We start from the raw sequence: 16,510 nt of genomic DNA, 5'->3' as shown, positions 1-16,510 counted from the left end.
AATTTCCAGTGTTAGAGCCAGTGCTGACTTGAGTAGAATAAAAAGGGAGAACTCTTCTTTCTCATACTATTAGCAGCTCTAAGCTTTATATTTTCTTCCTTTCTTATGAACCTTGTTTCTCAAGGTTATTCTCCTGTTGCCTGTTTTGCAGAAACGTAGACAGAGTTGGGAATTTGTGGTTAGAGTTGCGTTGGATGCGCGTGCGCGCGCACACACACACACACACACACACTACACTACCCCTCCCCCCATGAGATATTTTTATCTTTTGCCATGTCAAGTAGTTTTAAATATATATTCCTACATCATTTAAGAGCATTCATCAACAAATTAGTAATTCTTATCTGAAATAAATAACATGTCAACATTACATATAGAATAGTTTTAGTATTTTATTTTGCTTAGCAGTGAGTTTCTTATGTTTTAAACTCAAGATTGTGAATGGTTTTAATTAACTTGTTTATTTTCAGTAGAGACTTCCAGTTTACATCTGAGCTTAGAAACAGTGGTTTTTTTTTTTCCTCATTTCAGAGAGAACTAAACTCTACATCTCCCTTCCCGTATAAGGAGCTGACGGAAGCCACAAAAATTTTGCTGGATAGTCTCGGGACTCTGGCCCAAGAGGTAAGTAGTGTCTTTCTAGCATCAGAAGACAGACCATTCACAGTCATCTTTTCTTTGACCTTGAGTTTGGCTGAGAGAGTCCTTTTGATTTAATATTATATGAAATGTAAAATCAGTGTTAGAAGCATCATTGATCTTAAAAATCATCTGGTTTTATCTCTATACTTCAGAAATGAAGAAACAGATGCATAGTTAGTGCTTAACTGTCCAGTGTCTAGTTTGGAATTTCTCCTATTGTTACGCTCTGTCCCAGGTTTCTGACATGTTGGTAAAGAGGATAAATTCCTCCTCAGCCTTCATGTGTTGCTTTCATCTTACCAGCAACTTCTCCGTATTTCTTCTTCAAAAATAAGACTAGTCATCTTTTTACCAAAACATATGTTTGCTAACTAAAGGGGAAAACACAGTTACTTTAAATCATATCTTCCCCTTGTGAATATCTGGCCTCTGAAAATATCATCTCTTGATAAATACTAAGTTTGCCTTTCTGGCCTACACGTTGACAGATACATCAAGATAACTTTTGTCATATCATAGAATCAGAAGGTCTGTGGGTGCATGCAGAAGCAGTTAACCTTTCCTCTGCCTCCTAGGCAGCTGAGTGTCACCTTGCTGACACCCAGCCTTGTTTCAGATTAGACTTGGAAAGGAGGAACTGTCTGGAGCCCAGCATGTAAGGAGCTGAGCCAGAGAGCAATGGGCAGAAACAATGTATGCCTTAATGTATAAGGCACTAAGTATAAATCATTGGTGGGGGAATTTTCTCAGACCTGTTCCAACCTTATTCTGAGTTGCTTCTCTAACTCATTTGTTGTGTTTGTGTCATTTTTTTCAAGTATCAAAATTTACTTTGGCTTTTCTGAGATTAAAAGTGTTGCATATTCACTGGGGAAAAAGAAGAACATTTGGAAAATACAGAAAACACTGTGATCACGTACCATCGCCACTTCAGTGTATTGCTTTCAATTCCATTCTCTTTTCTTTTTTAATTTTGCTCATGTCTGTCTTAACTGTAGCGGCTTGGCATTGGGGTCCTTTTTAGGAGGAGACACCCTCTTTCAGCCTGCTGTTTGTTGCTCTAGCTAGCAGTGCTGCTGACTTTCTGTAGGTGGAGAGTCTGGGTCACCCAGGCTTCTTCCAGGAGGCAGAAAGAAAACAAACTGCCCTGCAAGTTCATGGCTATTTCTCTAGAGCCTTGTTAGCTGACATAGACCTGCCCTGTACAACTCTTAAAGATCCCTCTCCCAGCCTTACAGAAAGCAAAGCAGGGCCTGGAACCTGGGAGGCTGCCTCTAAATGCAGGGTCTGGTTACAGCTGTTTCCTCTTACATCACTGGCCTGCCTTTTGTCTGGGGTAAAACAATAATTGAAAGCATGTGATGCTCCCGTTGCTGATGTGGCAGAAACTGACTGAGATTATACATTTTTCTTGGCAGCTTTTTCTTTGCACCCTGCCTGCTCCCTAGCCCAGGGCAAGCAAGGGCCACCCCTTCTCTCAATAGAACATCTTCATCGCCCAACTTGCTGTTCTCTGGGACAAATGGGAGGATGTAATAAATAAATGCACTTGTTTATCTGTTCAGCGTTTAGAAAGACAGTTGTTTGTTTTCACCAAAGCACAACTCTTGGAAGGAAAAGAGAGAGGGAGCAGAATTTTTTGAAGAGCTCTGGTCATGCAGTTTCACCCAATTTCCCTGTAAAATCCACATGGCAAAAGTGAGTGGTTTTTAGTGTGCCCATTTTAAAGATGATCCCCAGGATTGGAAAAGTTGCAGGAAAAGACAGCTCACCCACAGTCATCTAGTTAGTTAATTGGCAAAACTGGGATTTGAACCCAGAATGGTTGGATGCCAAGGCCCATGTTCTTGCTGCCAGTGCTTACTTTTTGTCTGACAAACTCTGATGGTAACTGGAATAGAATAGAAGGGAGAGAAAATGTGGATTCACAGAACCTGGCATGTGGGTGGGAATGAGGAGCTTATATGAGCTTCACATCAGGGAGACTGGGGATCTGTGTCTGATGAAACAGGAAAGCAGGACAGGGAGCCATGTCTGTTATCCACCTAGCTCCTTCCTGGTGCCTGACTTTGCTAGATTTCAGAATTCACAGTGAGTGTACTCACTTCCCGTACTCCTGTGCCTACGATGGGACAGATATGAACAGGTCAGTGTGTACTGTGGCAGTGTGAATGTATGCAAAGAGAGAAATAAAACTAGGTAAGGGAGGATGAGGATGGTGAGGTGTTGATTTAAAGAGGCAAGATTAGGGGAGTCCTCTCTGATAAGATGGTATTTGAGGCTGAGAAAATGGACGTGTGTCCTCCATCCAGGCAAGGGGAACTACACACACAGACACTGACAGGAGGCATAATTAAAGGATGTATTTAAAAATTAAGGGGAGACCAGTGTGGCCAGAACAAAGTGAGCAAGTGAGAGTGTGATTGAGATGAGGGTAGAGACGGAGGTGAACACCTGGCAGGTCTGATGAGGGTGGTTGATGCTGAGTGGGTGGAAGCAGTGGGGGTTTTGGAGCAGAGAAGCAGATGACTGACCTAGAGTATAAGACTTTACATTCTGCCTGTTAAATTGAGAAGAGACTGTAGTGGGCACTAGGGAAGAAAGAACTATTATAGTTGATTGAGAAGGCAGTGAGTCAGACAGCCTTTCATTCTCTCCACAAACAATGATCAAACACTGGCTTTAGTTGCCTGGAGGACAAATAGCCATCTTTCCCTGTGAGTAGGAGCGGTTCACAGAGGAAGTGTGGAGCATGGGATGAGGTATGAAAGAATGAGTAGAACTTTGCTCCAGTGTCAGGTGCTGCAGGGAGCCCAGGGTTGGGGATAACTCGGTCCAAAGATGCCCTGGTTTTATATGGGAAAAGGCTTTTCTTTCGGTTGGGGGATGGTGAGATGGTGGTGTGAAGCAGCAGGGCAAGTAAGTGACTTTTACTCACTACTGTTGAAAAATCTCCAGGGAATTCGGCCCACCACCAAGAAGGAAGGTGGTCTGGCTACCTCACCCCTCCTGTCTATATTGAGGTCGTGAAATATAAAGTCAGGGAAGGCTGGTCACCTCTTGGTGTTCTCATGGCTTGTGCTACATGCTGCTTCTCTGGAGGGAAATCCTCATGACCTTGGGACCTTCCTTGAAGTGCCTCGTTCTCTTCTGGAGGCAAAAGATAAAGGCAGGATGTACCACATCTAGGACCATGTTACTTGTAGGAGTCATCAGGGTCTGTGAGACTGAAAAGTGGGCATGTAGAGACTGAACGCAGGCCTTCTCCAGGGCATGTGCAGCATCCTCTCCCCTCTACTCTCCATGGCTCAGTCTTCCAGGTGGTGAGAACATGTGACATTCAAGGAATGTAGGGGTTTATTAATGATTTATTGTGAAATGCATGGAAATGCAAAGTGCTCTATAAATATTTAATTAGAAGAGCAATCAGGCCAAGAACCCCGCTAGGTGCCGGAGTACATTTGTATGTGAGACAAAGTGCTTGTGGAGTTTAAGTCACAGACACAGCCTCTGGTTGCCTGGGCATCTGAGTCATCCTGTGCTGTGCAGGGCCCTCTCCCACAGGCCTTGTGATTTATTCCTTACTGTATTCTGTTTTATGATGTTTAGCTTATGGTCTTTTTTTTTTAAGAGTTATTTATTTATTTAAAAAGCACTGGGTACAGTCAGAAGCGCGGGAGGGTGAGAGAATTCACCAGAGCCAGAACAGGGAGCAGAACAGGCAGAAGGACCGAAGTACACTGCTGAGGGGAGCAGCGGGTGGCAGGAGAGGTCTGCGCGCCATGTGGGACCCTTGCCAGTGGCCGGGGATTGAACTGGCGCTGCAGAGGCTGCGGGCAGCTTCACAACCCAGCGCTCAATCGCTGTGCCACCGGGGAGGCCCTAGCTTATGGTCTTAATGAGAAGTTGGACCCTCTAAGGCTGTAAACTAGTGAGAGACATAGCTGCTTTCTAACTCAGGTCTCCCACCTATGCTTTGTCCATTCCTCGACACTTAACCAAGATGAGGATGGGTCTTCACATATAGTGCCTTTTCTCCCAAGGGTTTCTACACTAAAGATTGAGGTGATAATATACACCTGTCAGTGCTTGAGCTCCTGGTGGCTGTGTGTGAACACATAGCTGTTCAGAGAATGCTTTCTCTTGCATGAGCCAGAAGAAAACCCAGATGAACTCAAGCGTCACCAGGGTCTTCACTGACTTCTAGGCTGTGCTTCTCAATATGTGCATAGAAGCAACCTGAGCATATTGTGAAAATGCACATTTAAGTGGTGGATAGATAGACCAGAATGTGCATTTCAAACAACCTCTCAGATAACGCTGATGCTGCTCATCTCCGGATCATGAGTAGAGATGAGATGTTGTCAGACCAGGTGCATCCTGGGGTGTGACAAGAAAATAAGATTTTTTTTTCTTCTCTGCCCCAATCCTTGCTCTGTCGACCCTTTCTCCCCTCTTCCCTCTGTCTCTTGATCCCTGACACCAGCTGTTCAGCATGAGGAGCTGGAGTGATATGCGACAGGAGGTGATGTTTCTGACCAATGTGAACAGCTCCAGCTCCTCCACCCAGATCTACCAGGCTGTGTCTCGCATCGTCTGTGGCCATCCTGAGGGTGGGGGCCTGAAGATCAAGTCCCTCAACTGGTATGAGGACAACAACTACAAAGCCCTCTTTGGAGGCAATGGCACCGAGGAAGATGCTGACACCTTCTATGACAATTCTACAAGTGAGTGACTGGAGCCCTAGCCCCATCCTGCCATAGTTCTAGACTCAGCTCAGAGTTACTTCTTCCCTCATTTTTACCCCTATCAACTTTGTAGCAGCATTGGGCATTGACAAGTTTGTTTCCCCACATGCTGAGACTGAGCTCCTAGAGAAGTCTTTTCCTCAGCAGCTCACAGTACCTGTATCTGTGAGAGGGCCTCACACATTTCAGGTGCACAGTGTGTTTATTGAATGAATAAATGATTGAAAGTTATCTCCCTACTTTTCTGGGGAATGGTTCCTGGAGTAATCAAGGATCTTTCCCTCCTTTCCACTTCCCCTTTCTCTCCTCACCTTCCTTGAGGTATGCTTTATAACAAGACTTTATAATAAAACCTTGAGAATATAACTAACACTAACTTAAAAATAACAATAAAACCATAAAAGCTGACATTTAGGGAATAGTTTCTATGCACTGTGCATTCTATTTAAGATATCCTTTACCATAGCCTTATAAAGAAGGCTTCATAACCCTGCATTTTATAGGCGTAGAGAGGTAAATGACTTGGTCAAAACCACAGAATAGCTAACCCACAAAAGCTGCAGTTAAGCCCAGATCTGCCTGGCTCCATGCTTTTTTCCCCGTAAACCACACTACCTCTGAATACCTGTTAGGGGTGGTATGTGTACCATCAGACCTGGGCATTTGATCTGCTGTTTGTTTTGGTTCTTAGCTGCAAGGTGGTGTTAAAGAATCTTGTAACTCCATATCTGCTACCCACACTTGGGCAGTTTTGTGGTGATGTGTGTCCTGTGCCTGGTGGCAGCAAGGAGTCAGTGTTACAGTTTCAGACAATGGCATCCCTTTCCTTGAAAACAAGATGCAAGTGAGCCTTTCTCCATTTCTAACCGCAGGTGTGTCTTTCAGACACTGAGTGAGGCAGGTTTTGTCTGTTACTGTAACACAAGAACCTTTTATTCTTCTCTGGAGTAAATGCTGTAGATGTGGCAGATTGCTTTGCTAGCCTGAAGGGATGGCATAATAGGCAGTTTTCTGAAATCCCCTCCCCTACCTTGCAAATCAACCCAGGGGAACTGTCATTTGCACAACAGATATTGCAAGCAAATCCTACTTATTTTAAAGATGTAAAGGAAAAATTTATTATGTTTTTGCTTTTAAGGAAAATAATTGGGATTTTTGAATGACATAACACATACAAATCAGCCTTTAAAAAAATCTTACTACCTTTGCAGCGTATAGGGAATACCTGGTGTCTAAAAGAACCTGGCATGGACAAACAAACCAAAAAACTTCAGAAATCCTTCTGAATAATCAAACCCTGTTGTCTGTTTCAGTATTGGATTTTTCAGTTTGAGAATTTTATTACATTTATTACATATACTTGTGATGAGACCTATTAATTAGTGGGACTTTTTTTTGCTTAAAAACCAAAGTCTGAATTCAACCCTCTGTTTTCAAAGAAAAGTGTGGGGAGGGCTGGCATAAGAGAATGAAGCTGAGGTTTCACAGCTTGTACACAGTAGAAACATTTTCCTAGATTGACTCAGTTGTGAGTTATCCATCTTTAACATTATAATAAGCCCTGATTACTTATCAAGCATTGTTCTAAGGGTTCTACAGATAACATCTCATTGATTATTAACTTTACTTTTACAGAAGTGCAAACTGAGGTTCAGACAAATGAAGTTGTTATATGCTATTAAGTGGGAGAGCTGGGAGTTGAATCCAGGATTGTCTGGCTGGATCCAAAGCTGTTGTTAATTCCTACAAATAAGTCATCATGCTTATGAGTATTTGCCTTTCATCATCCTCCTAGCTCCTTATTGCAATGATTTGATGAAGAATTTGGAGTCCAGTCCTCTCTCCCGCATCATATGGAAAGTGCTCAAGCCTCTGCTTGTTGGGAAGATCCTGTATACACCTGACACTCCAGCCACAAGGCAGGTGATGGCTGAGGTAAGTTGCCCACACTCTTCCCAGAATCATCCTGGAATTAAGGGCAAAAAAGTAAAGACAGCTTTGAGTGGAGTATATTGAATATACTCATGCTCTTCTGGGATTTCTAAAGAATGAGAATTTCAAGTCTGAACCAGGCCAGAGCTGATTATTTAGGGCCCTGGGTGTTTGAATCCAGCTTTGGGTATTGAATCATAACGTAGGCAGGTACTCCTTGGGGATGGAAAAGACTGGGAAAAGGCTACTTGATGGAGCATCTTTTCAGGAAATAGCTGACTTTTTTATGTCTCTGCCTCTCCTTTTTCTGCTGTCCTGTATCCCCATATGATTCAGGTGAATAAGACTTTCCAGGAACTGGCTGTTTTTCACGATCTAGAAGGCATGTGGGAAGAGCTCAGCCCTAAGATCTGGACCTTCTTGGAGAGCAGCTCAGAAATGGACCTCATCCGGGTGAGTGTCACTCTGATTACTATGTGCCTTCTTGATGCTACAGAGGTAAATTTCTGATCCCTTTTCTAGCAGTGACTGAGATGAGAATTCTTCATGTTCACTCACTAAGAGCATAGCTTAAACCCGAGAGCTGTCACCTTGCAGAGAGCTCTAGGGGTGGTGCACAGATAACAGCTTCATGCACATCAGCATCAATGCATCTCGTGGGTAAAAAAATCAGCTTTCTAGGAAACTTAATGTGTTTTGGTATTTAGAGCAAAAGTTCGATAATTGCAGGACCTTGACTATTTTCATTTCTGACTCTGGAACCAGCCACAGCATCTTACTTAGTCTTCCTCTGCCTTGGTAAGTCTTAGACAGAGATGTGGGAGCAAATACCTGCTCTGACCTGTACACCCATATGTATACCTGGTAAGACATCATTATTGTGTGAGGGGAACTGCACTTAGTGCTTCTGAACCACTCAAAAGGGATAAGTACTCTGGAGACAATTGGATTCAAAAGCAGAGGAGTCTGAGAAAGAACAGAATGTCTCTTTCGCTTGAGCTTGAGTGGCTTTTAATCACATCATCCCTGCCTTGGTCTGAGTCAGAGTGTCATTAGGCTATTTCCTATCTCCATGGTGAGGGAGGCCTCTTCCGTTTGTTTCTGCTGCCACTAAGATGCAGAAATTTTTTGCCAGATTTCTTGTCCTGTACTTCACTGATCAGAGGAGTTTTAGAGGTGGTACCTACCTAACAGGTACTATTGCAGGCTTAGGACTATCCCCTGACAGCCTGATACCCTGGGAGGGATGATACCCCTTGGGGGCCTTCTAATAATGAGAAAAATGGAGTCATCTTTGTTGTGCTAGTTCTATTACATGTGCAGAATTTTTAAATTGGGGCATTTAAAAGCCAAGGGAATTTTATAAGAAAAATGTGAATAATAATTTGTGTGGATTTATGAATAATTCTTAACCAAATAATAATAACAATAGCAGTAGCAGCAGCAGCAGCAATTCACATCCTTCCTGTGTGGGTCCCTGTTGGGCTCCAGTCTTTCCTCTATAAGGGATGCATATGCCCCAGACACAGATAATGCCATAGACCTGAGCATGGTCTCAAGCCTCTTCTTCCTGGCCCTCCTTAGAATCCACATTTTTCTTTTTGGACTTATTTCCTTCTGAGTCACACAGGATGATGAGGGGCCCAATTAAAGGGACTCCCTCAGGCAGATGGATGCCTCCCCTCCTCTTTAATAGAGAGTTTGACTTGGATGCTTCAGTAGCTCATAGGCTTCCATTTCTTATGGTTCAAGGCCCTTGTGAACATCCATTGTGTTCATTAGGAATCCTGCTTGGAGGACCCAGGATATGTGATAGGAAATGTAGGAGCTGTGGAGGGGGAGAATGACTCATGATTTGTAGTATCTTTAAGCTCTGGGGAACCATGAAAGGGCTTTATGCTGGGGGGTGGGGGCTGTAGATACATTACTGAGATATGACAGGTGGGTTGAAAAGGGGAAAGCTGGAAGGTAGAGACCAGGAGGTATCCAAGTAGGTAGCCAAGGTTTCAAGCAAAAGTGAACGCCCTGGTGAACTGCTTGGTTGTGGAGAGGTGAAAAAAGAGGAGGTATTAGGATGAGTCTTGATTTCTAGCTAGGGATGGTGGGAATGTCCAATAGGTCAACGGATATTGGACCCTGAGGTGCAGGGCAGTGGTTGGGCTGGAGACACTGAATAGGGACTTGTCAGCCTGTGAGGAGGGGAAGTTGAAGAAACTTCCTTTCACTTCTAAGTAAACTTGGGTTTCTTAGTCCTCTGCTTCTCTGTAGCCTCATGTGTAGTACATGAGTCAGTGCTTGAGGCTTTTGATTCTGTTGGGATAGTTTTACCTTCCTTTCTTTCAACTTTATTGATATGTCACTGGCAAATAAAAATCATATGCAACTTGATTTATGCAACTTAAAGTATGCAACTTGATGTTTTCATAGAGGCATACATTGTGAAATGATTACCACAATGGAGCTAAGTAACGTGTGATCATCTCACATAGTTTAGTTACCACTGAGCAAATTTCAGTACAGTATAGCACTTAAATAAAAGTGCAGTATAGCACTTTTAACTGTATGGTCAGCATGCTGTACATTAGGTCTCAGAATATTGCATGACTGACTTTTTGTACTTTTCAGCCTCCCCTTCCCCTCTGCACCCATGCCTGAAAGCCACTGCTGTATTCTGAAGTGGTACTTACCAGTTTTCTGCTCTCTCTGGCTCTGTCTGCACCAACTGCATCATCCCACAGATCTGGGGTACTTCTCTGTTCAGTCACGAATCCATATGAAACTGTTGTCCTTTCTGAGCTTCTCTTTGCCTCCTCATGTAAAGGCCCTGCTTTATTCCTGCTTCCCACTCCAAGGGGTGATTTGAGGTCTCCTGGCCCCCTCAAGTTCCCCAAAATGACCATGTGGTTAGTGATCTCATGGACATATCTTTCTGGTATTGCTTCCTTTGGCCATAATGCTCAGAAGCCACATGGGCAGGACAGACTCACCAAATGCACTCGTCTCTTCATTCAGTTCTTATTTGTTCAGTCTAAGTTTCTAAGTAAAATCATTTAAGAATTATTATCCCATACCCCTGTGAACTTTTGTGAGGTATAGTTTTGTGTCCATTATTTTAACAAAAAACATATACATCTTACTGATGACAGCATAAATTGTCATTCCCTATTGGCAAGCAATTTGGAATGAAAATTGCAAGTCCCATAAAAATGTGTACCTCCTATTCTGCATACCCTTAAGGCTGTATAGTATAGAAATAATTATAAAAAAAGTTACCATGTGAGAGAAAATGTTATTGCTATAATAATTGTTTTTGTGAGAAATTAGAAGTAGCCTAATTGCTTAGCAGTATGGGAATAGTTAAAGAAATTATATACATTTCACAAAATCTTTATGTTCCCATTAAAATAATAAATACATAGTCACAGTAAGGGTGGGGGAGCTTATATGTTCGTAGAAATAAAACTGATGCAACGAGTAGCAGTGTTTGGCCCCTTGGCAGTTCCATTTTAGTAGAGCCAGGGTCGTGAAGCTGTGATGGGAGTTGAATCTGCTTTTGCTTTTCCATGAGCTGAGTTTGAGGCTGAGCCATTTTTCTGGCAGCACATATGTGCAGGTCTTTGGCCCAGCCATTACAACTTACTGGTTGAGTACCAGATTGTTTGTCCTTCTCTTCCATGTTGACCTCTGTGGGGAACTAGACATGGAAGACAGGTGTCCTTTGCTCATGATCCATGTATCCTACAGTGGGGAAAGCTTATATTTTACTTGATTTAACAGCAGCATTATTTTCTTAAACTTAGTAGCAAAAATGGATTTGTCTTAATTCAGTTGAGAGATAGGGTCCTTATGAAGAATCTTTTGACTAGATCTCAAAAGTGGTGATATAATGCTGCAGAAAGATACAGTGGAATCTGAGAACCCTTGTTCTATATTCTGGCTCTGCTTCTTATTAGCTGTGTGACCTTATGTTAGAGACAAGACTTTTCTAAATCCTTTTTACCCTATCTGGAAAATGTCAGCTATTAAAGGTACATTCCTTAAGGAGTTATGTGAAGTAACGAATATCAATAATTCATATAGTAATTATAGAGAGTATGATTATTGTTACTAAAGTTAACTTTCAAGCTAGGCAGTTTGGTGTAGTGGGAAACACATGGACTCTGGATTCAGACTGGCCTAACTTTGAATATCAGCTCTATGCCTGTTAGTATATGACTTAGCCTTGGTTGAAATCATATTCTCCCCCTATCCTGAACCTCAGTATTCTGACTTATGAAATGGTAACACAGTTATCTACCTCAGAGTTTTCTTGGAAGGTAAACATAATAACACTTACATATATGAATGGTTTTTGTAAATCATAGCATGTTCATCAAGACTTAGGTTGTTGTTTACTACTTGTACTTTCTCTTTGGCATCACAGACACTATTGGACAGCAGGGTCAATGACCGCTTTTGGGAACAGCGGTTGGATGGTTTAGATTGGACAGCTAAAGATATTATGACATTTCTGGCCAAGTACCCAGAGGATGTCCAGTCCACTAATGGCTCTGTGTACACCTGGAGAGAAGCCTTCAATGAAACCAACCGGGCAATCCAGACCATATCCCGCTTCATGGAGGTGAGGACCTGTTCCATAGATCATTTGGAAAGGTCTTTGGCTTCTTTCTCTGTGATGGTACAGTAAGGCTTGATTGGAGAAAAGTTTAGAAGTAATGTATAGTCTTATTTACAGTAGAATCCCTCAAAAGAGTGTACAGATGGCACTCACTAAAGTCAGTTGAATGAGTGAATGAGTAAATAAACAGACTTAACACTAGCTTTATTTTATTTGCTAAAGAACGTTTCTTTCCATTGTCTTCTAGATTTCCTGTGTTTTGATATACCAATACCTAAATGGCAGCAAAGCATCCCCTGAAACATGGATTGTTTATGTAAATTATCAAAATCTAACAGGACAGGTTCCAGTGTAAGAATTTAGTCCTAAAAATTATGTTTTAATGACAAATGGAAAGTTTTTTCTGGTCTTTTTGTTTAGTTAGTTGTTATGACTCAAAATAGCTAATAAAACAGAAGAAAATGAGGTGTAGTCATTGTTTCAAACTCTTCTCTGACATAAAAATCAATATAAGTAATTTATCTCTAAAATTTAATTAACACATGAAGTGATCTATTTTTGATTGAATGTTGGAAAATCACTTTAGGGACGATTAGAGGGTGAGGATAAAAAAGCCATGTTGTTAGCCCTTTTCTCTTAGGATAGAGTCTGCCTCGGTCACTGCTTTTTTTCCTGACTGCCAGAGTTCTCATGAAGACTGTTCTTCCATCAGTGTGTCAACCTGAACAAGCTCGAGCCAATAGCAACGGAAGTCAGACTCATCAACAAATCCATGGAGCTGCTGGATGAGAGGAAGTTCTGGGCTGGTATTGTGTTCACTGGAATTGCCCCTGGCAGCATTGAGCTGCCCCATCATGTCAAGTACAAGATCCGAATGGACATCGACAATGTGGAGAGGACAAATAAGATCAAGGATGCGTAAGTCGATTCCCACCATACCAGCTAATCTTGGGGAAGTTGAGAGCAGCTACTATGACTGGGGGTACTTTATTTTATGTAATAATTTGGTAGAAATTTCAATAAAAATAACTCAAGTTGGTGGCATGAATATGGTACAGCTGGCACTTTCACTGCTGAAGACTTATTTCAAAGATCATAGATTATCATTATCTTTTAATTGAACACTTTTGTTTTAGGGAATTAACTCTAAGGAATTAAGTCAACCAAAAAAATAAAACAAGAGTCTTCCCCATGCTAGCAGTGGTTTTTACAACAACCAACATAAAAAGAGATGACTAAGTATATTTTGGTGTGCCTATTTGATACAATGTTTAGGAGCTGGTGGAGGGGAAAATACCAGACCAACATGTGATGTGCTTGTTCTTATTATATCTATATAAATATATCTATATCTATATCTGCACACGTCAGCTGAGCCCAGAAAGCAAAATATAAAAGCAGTAACTTTGTGAAGGTGAAAAGTTTGTGGGTGATTGGATTTTTTTGTTTGTTGTAAGGAATATTTGATTACCTGTGCTTTGATTTTAGGTACTGGGACCCGGGTCCTCGAGCTGATCCCTTTGAGGATATGCGGTATGTCTGGGGAGGCTTCACCTACTTGCAGGATGTGGTGGAGCAGGCGATCATCAGAGTGCTGACGGGCACCGAGAGGAAAACTGGTGTCTATGTGCAGCAGATGCCTTACCCCTGTTATGTCGATGACATGTAAGTTACCAGAAACACACCATCTTTATTTAACTGGTTGATACTATCCCTTAATGGAATGTGTACACACACACACACACATCAACAGGAGTTAGATAGAACACTTTAATTTATTTTACATGTGTATGAATACTAGTCAGTACAGATGTTGGCAGTTGACAGTTTCAGCCACATCACAGACAGACACATTTGTACACACTGGTGATCCTTCTTTCAAGTATGTGTTTACTAGCACATGTATTTGTTACATTCTACTTTTGGCCAAAATTTTCCCAATCTGCAAATTTAAAATGTGTTATGACAAACATATGCAAGTATATGCACACACATACACATCCCCAAACTACAAAAGTAGCAGTCTAGACCTCTGGAAAAGCTTTATGTAAATATGTCTGCTTCCTCTTTATATGTGGTATAAGCATAATTTTCAACAACCCAAATAGAAGTGAACAAGCCCTTCTTATCCTAGACTTTACAGATAGTGTTTAGTGCCTAGTCACTAAGCTGCCAAGTCCCCTTTGTGGGGACTATGTCTTCGAAGCTCATAATTTCTTGTAAAAGAGAGTGGGCAAAAGTGTAGTTTTTGCAGGCATCAAAATATATAATGACTCTTATAAATTCTGTTCATTCTCTTATTCCCATGTGCATGTGTGTGTGCGTGTACACCAGAGTACAGAAGGAGCAGGCCTTCTCTCTTGGACACTTGCTCTCTGCTTTGCAATAAACAACCTATTGCCTTTCATGGGTCATATGAACTTTGTCACCTGGAATTATGTTGTTTTTTACCTTCAGAAAGATTAGCCAGAATTCCCAAGGAAGTGTTTTCCAAGCAAGTCAAGATTTACTCTAGAGAGGATGTCTTAAGATAAGGACATGATTGAAGTCAGAGGGACTAAGGACCTTTGCCCTTTGTCACTTAACCAGTGCACAAGGAGTTAAGCTAAGGGCCTTTGCCCTTTGTCACTTAACCAGTACACAAAGAGTTAAGCAGGGACTTGAACTTTGAGTTTGAGGATCCAAATTCTGTGTCTATTTTACTTCATAGTACTGCATTTCCTATTTTAGTTTGGAATCTGAAATATCACTGACATGAACTGCCTGAAATGTATTTCTGCCCTATTTGTGATTATAGTCATGCAAGGCAAGTCAGTAGTGAGATGATCTTGGAGATGTTGAACTTACATTAAGAGAAGGAAATTTTTTTCTTAGTACTTTAAAATAACCTTTGTTAGTTTAATGGCATCTTAGTTACATAGTTAATAAAGCAAACCTCCAAGGAAATTTTACTTGGCAACACTTTGCTAGTCTAATTTTCATCACTTCACTGCATTGCTTGTGAAACATTTGATAATCTGTACAGTTCGGAGTCCAGAGGGCCTGCCCATCTTGGGCTCAGTTGTGGTGCTTTCTCTTGCACACAGGGCTGGAGGGCCTGGCCCAGGAACCTGGCTCACACTTGTCTTTTTTTCTCCCTCTGCCCTTACCTGGGCCCTCCAGCTTCCTGCGGGTGATGAGCCGGTCAATGCCCCTCTTCATGACCCTGGCCTGGATTTACTCTGTAGCCGTGATCGTCAAGGGTATTGTGTATGAGAAGGAGGCACGGCTGAAGGAGACAATGCGCATCATGGGCCTAGACAACGGCATCCTCTGGTTTAGCTGGTTTATCAGTAGCCTCATCCCTCTGCTCGTGAGCGCCGGCCTGCTGGTGGTTATTCTGAAAGTAAGACTTTCTATTAGGCAACTCCTAAACAGATTAATTCTAGCTACCTGAGAAGAGAAGCAGATTCTTTGGGAGGGTAGAGTTCTTACATGTCATCTCATACAATTCCTTCATGTTATAGTTGGGAAAGTGAGGGCCAGAGAGGGCCAGTGACTTTCTGAGGGTCAGCCTGGCTGGCTAGTAACTAAGCAGAAGGAAAACTCAGGACTCTTGCTTCTCCGGAAAACGCACTTAACAAGGCCATGCTGTCTGCTTGGCAGTGTTTTATGACAGCATCTGAGAGCAGTTCATTTACTTAGATGTATTAGGTGGTGATCCTGTCAGAGTTTCTAAAAACTATAATAGGAAGGATAGTTGCAACTAACTGTTGCCAGTTAGTTTTTTCTGGAGGTAGGAGTTGGGAAAGGATTTGGCAATTTTTCGGGATCAATATCTATAGAAGAGATTAGGAGTATGTGGTATTGCACAGAAGTGAATTTGAAGTAGAATTGCAAGGCAGGGCCAACCCCACAGGTGTATACAACTCCAGGGAGTTGTCACTCATTGAATGGGAATATCCAGCCCGTTAGGTTCCCCAGGCCTCCCTTCTTGACCTCATCAGTAGGGCATGCCCAGAGCCAGGCAGCTCTCTGCAAACCCAGAGCAACTGACACCTGGAGGCTGTCTGCTGATAGCTGGGCAGTGGGTTCCCCCTTGAGGAGGACTCTCAGCAGTGCATTTCTGTGTCTACCCCAAGTATAAATAGCTTCATATGCCATTTTCCTTTGTCTACATTTATGGACTCATCATGTAGAAAAAGGGATAGAGCTAACATTTAATTTAATGCTAGCTGCTGTTCATTACAAATGAACATTTAGTGATTGCCAAACACTTTTTTTTTTTTTGTGGGACCCTTGCCGGTGGCCGGGGAACGAACCAGTGCTGCAGAGGCCGCGGGCAGCCTTGTAGCCCAGCGCTCAATCGCTGCGCCACAGGAGAGGCCCCTAAACACTTTTTAAAGCACATCATCTGTGCAGTCTTATGATAGGTTCACTAAATAACCATTTAACATACAAGGACACTTAGACTTCACTGAGGCCATGCAGCAGTATGGCAGAGCTGTTCTTGCTGAAATGAACCTCCTTTCAAGCTCTGACACCTGGCTGTGAGGGCCAAGCTCTGTGGTAGATGTGGTGGTACTGTGAC

The 16,510-nt window shown here is 42.3% G+C and overlaps 1 protein-coding gene across 1 annotated transcript in view; it reads left to right on the top strand.

The window, feature by feature from the left end:
- ABCA1 (ATP binding cassette subfamily A member 1) overlaps positions 1 to 16,510 on the top strand; it is a gene marked incomplete at both ends in the record, with an annotated part of 92,686 nt that overhangs the window by 41,727 nt on the left and 34,449 nt on the right. Inside the window, 8 exons of the mRNA XM_084237175.1 lie at positions 532 to 624; positions 5,129 to 5,369; positions 7,186 to 7,325; positions 7,659 to 7,775; positions 11,746 to 11,943; positions 12,653 to 12,858; positions 13,429 to 13,605; positions 15,103 to 15,325. Of these exons, the coding sequence (XP_084093301.1) occupies positions 532 to 624; positions 5,129 to 5,369; positions 7,186 to 7,325; positions 7,659 to 7,775; positions 11,746 to 11,943; positions 12,653 to 12,858; positions 13,429 to 13,605; positions 15,103 to 15,325 (1,395 nt within the window). The remainder of the gene's footprint in view (positions 1 to 531; positions 625 to 5,128; positions 5,370 to 7,185; positions 7,326 to 7,658; positions 7,776 to 11,745; positions 11,944 to 12,652; positions 12,859 to 13,428; positions 13,606 to 15,102; positions 15,326 to 16,510) is intronic.

Source organism: Talpa europaea (assembly GCF_964194135.1).
Source record: "Talpa europaea genome assembly, chromosome: 7".
NCBI classification, from domain to species: domain Eukaryota; kingdom Metazoa; phylum Chordata; class Mammalia; order Eulipotyphla; family Talpidae; genus Talpa; species Talpa europaea.
The sequence above is the reverse complement of the archived record's forward strand: the minus strand, read 5'-3'. Positions and strand labels throughout refer to the sequence as shown.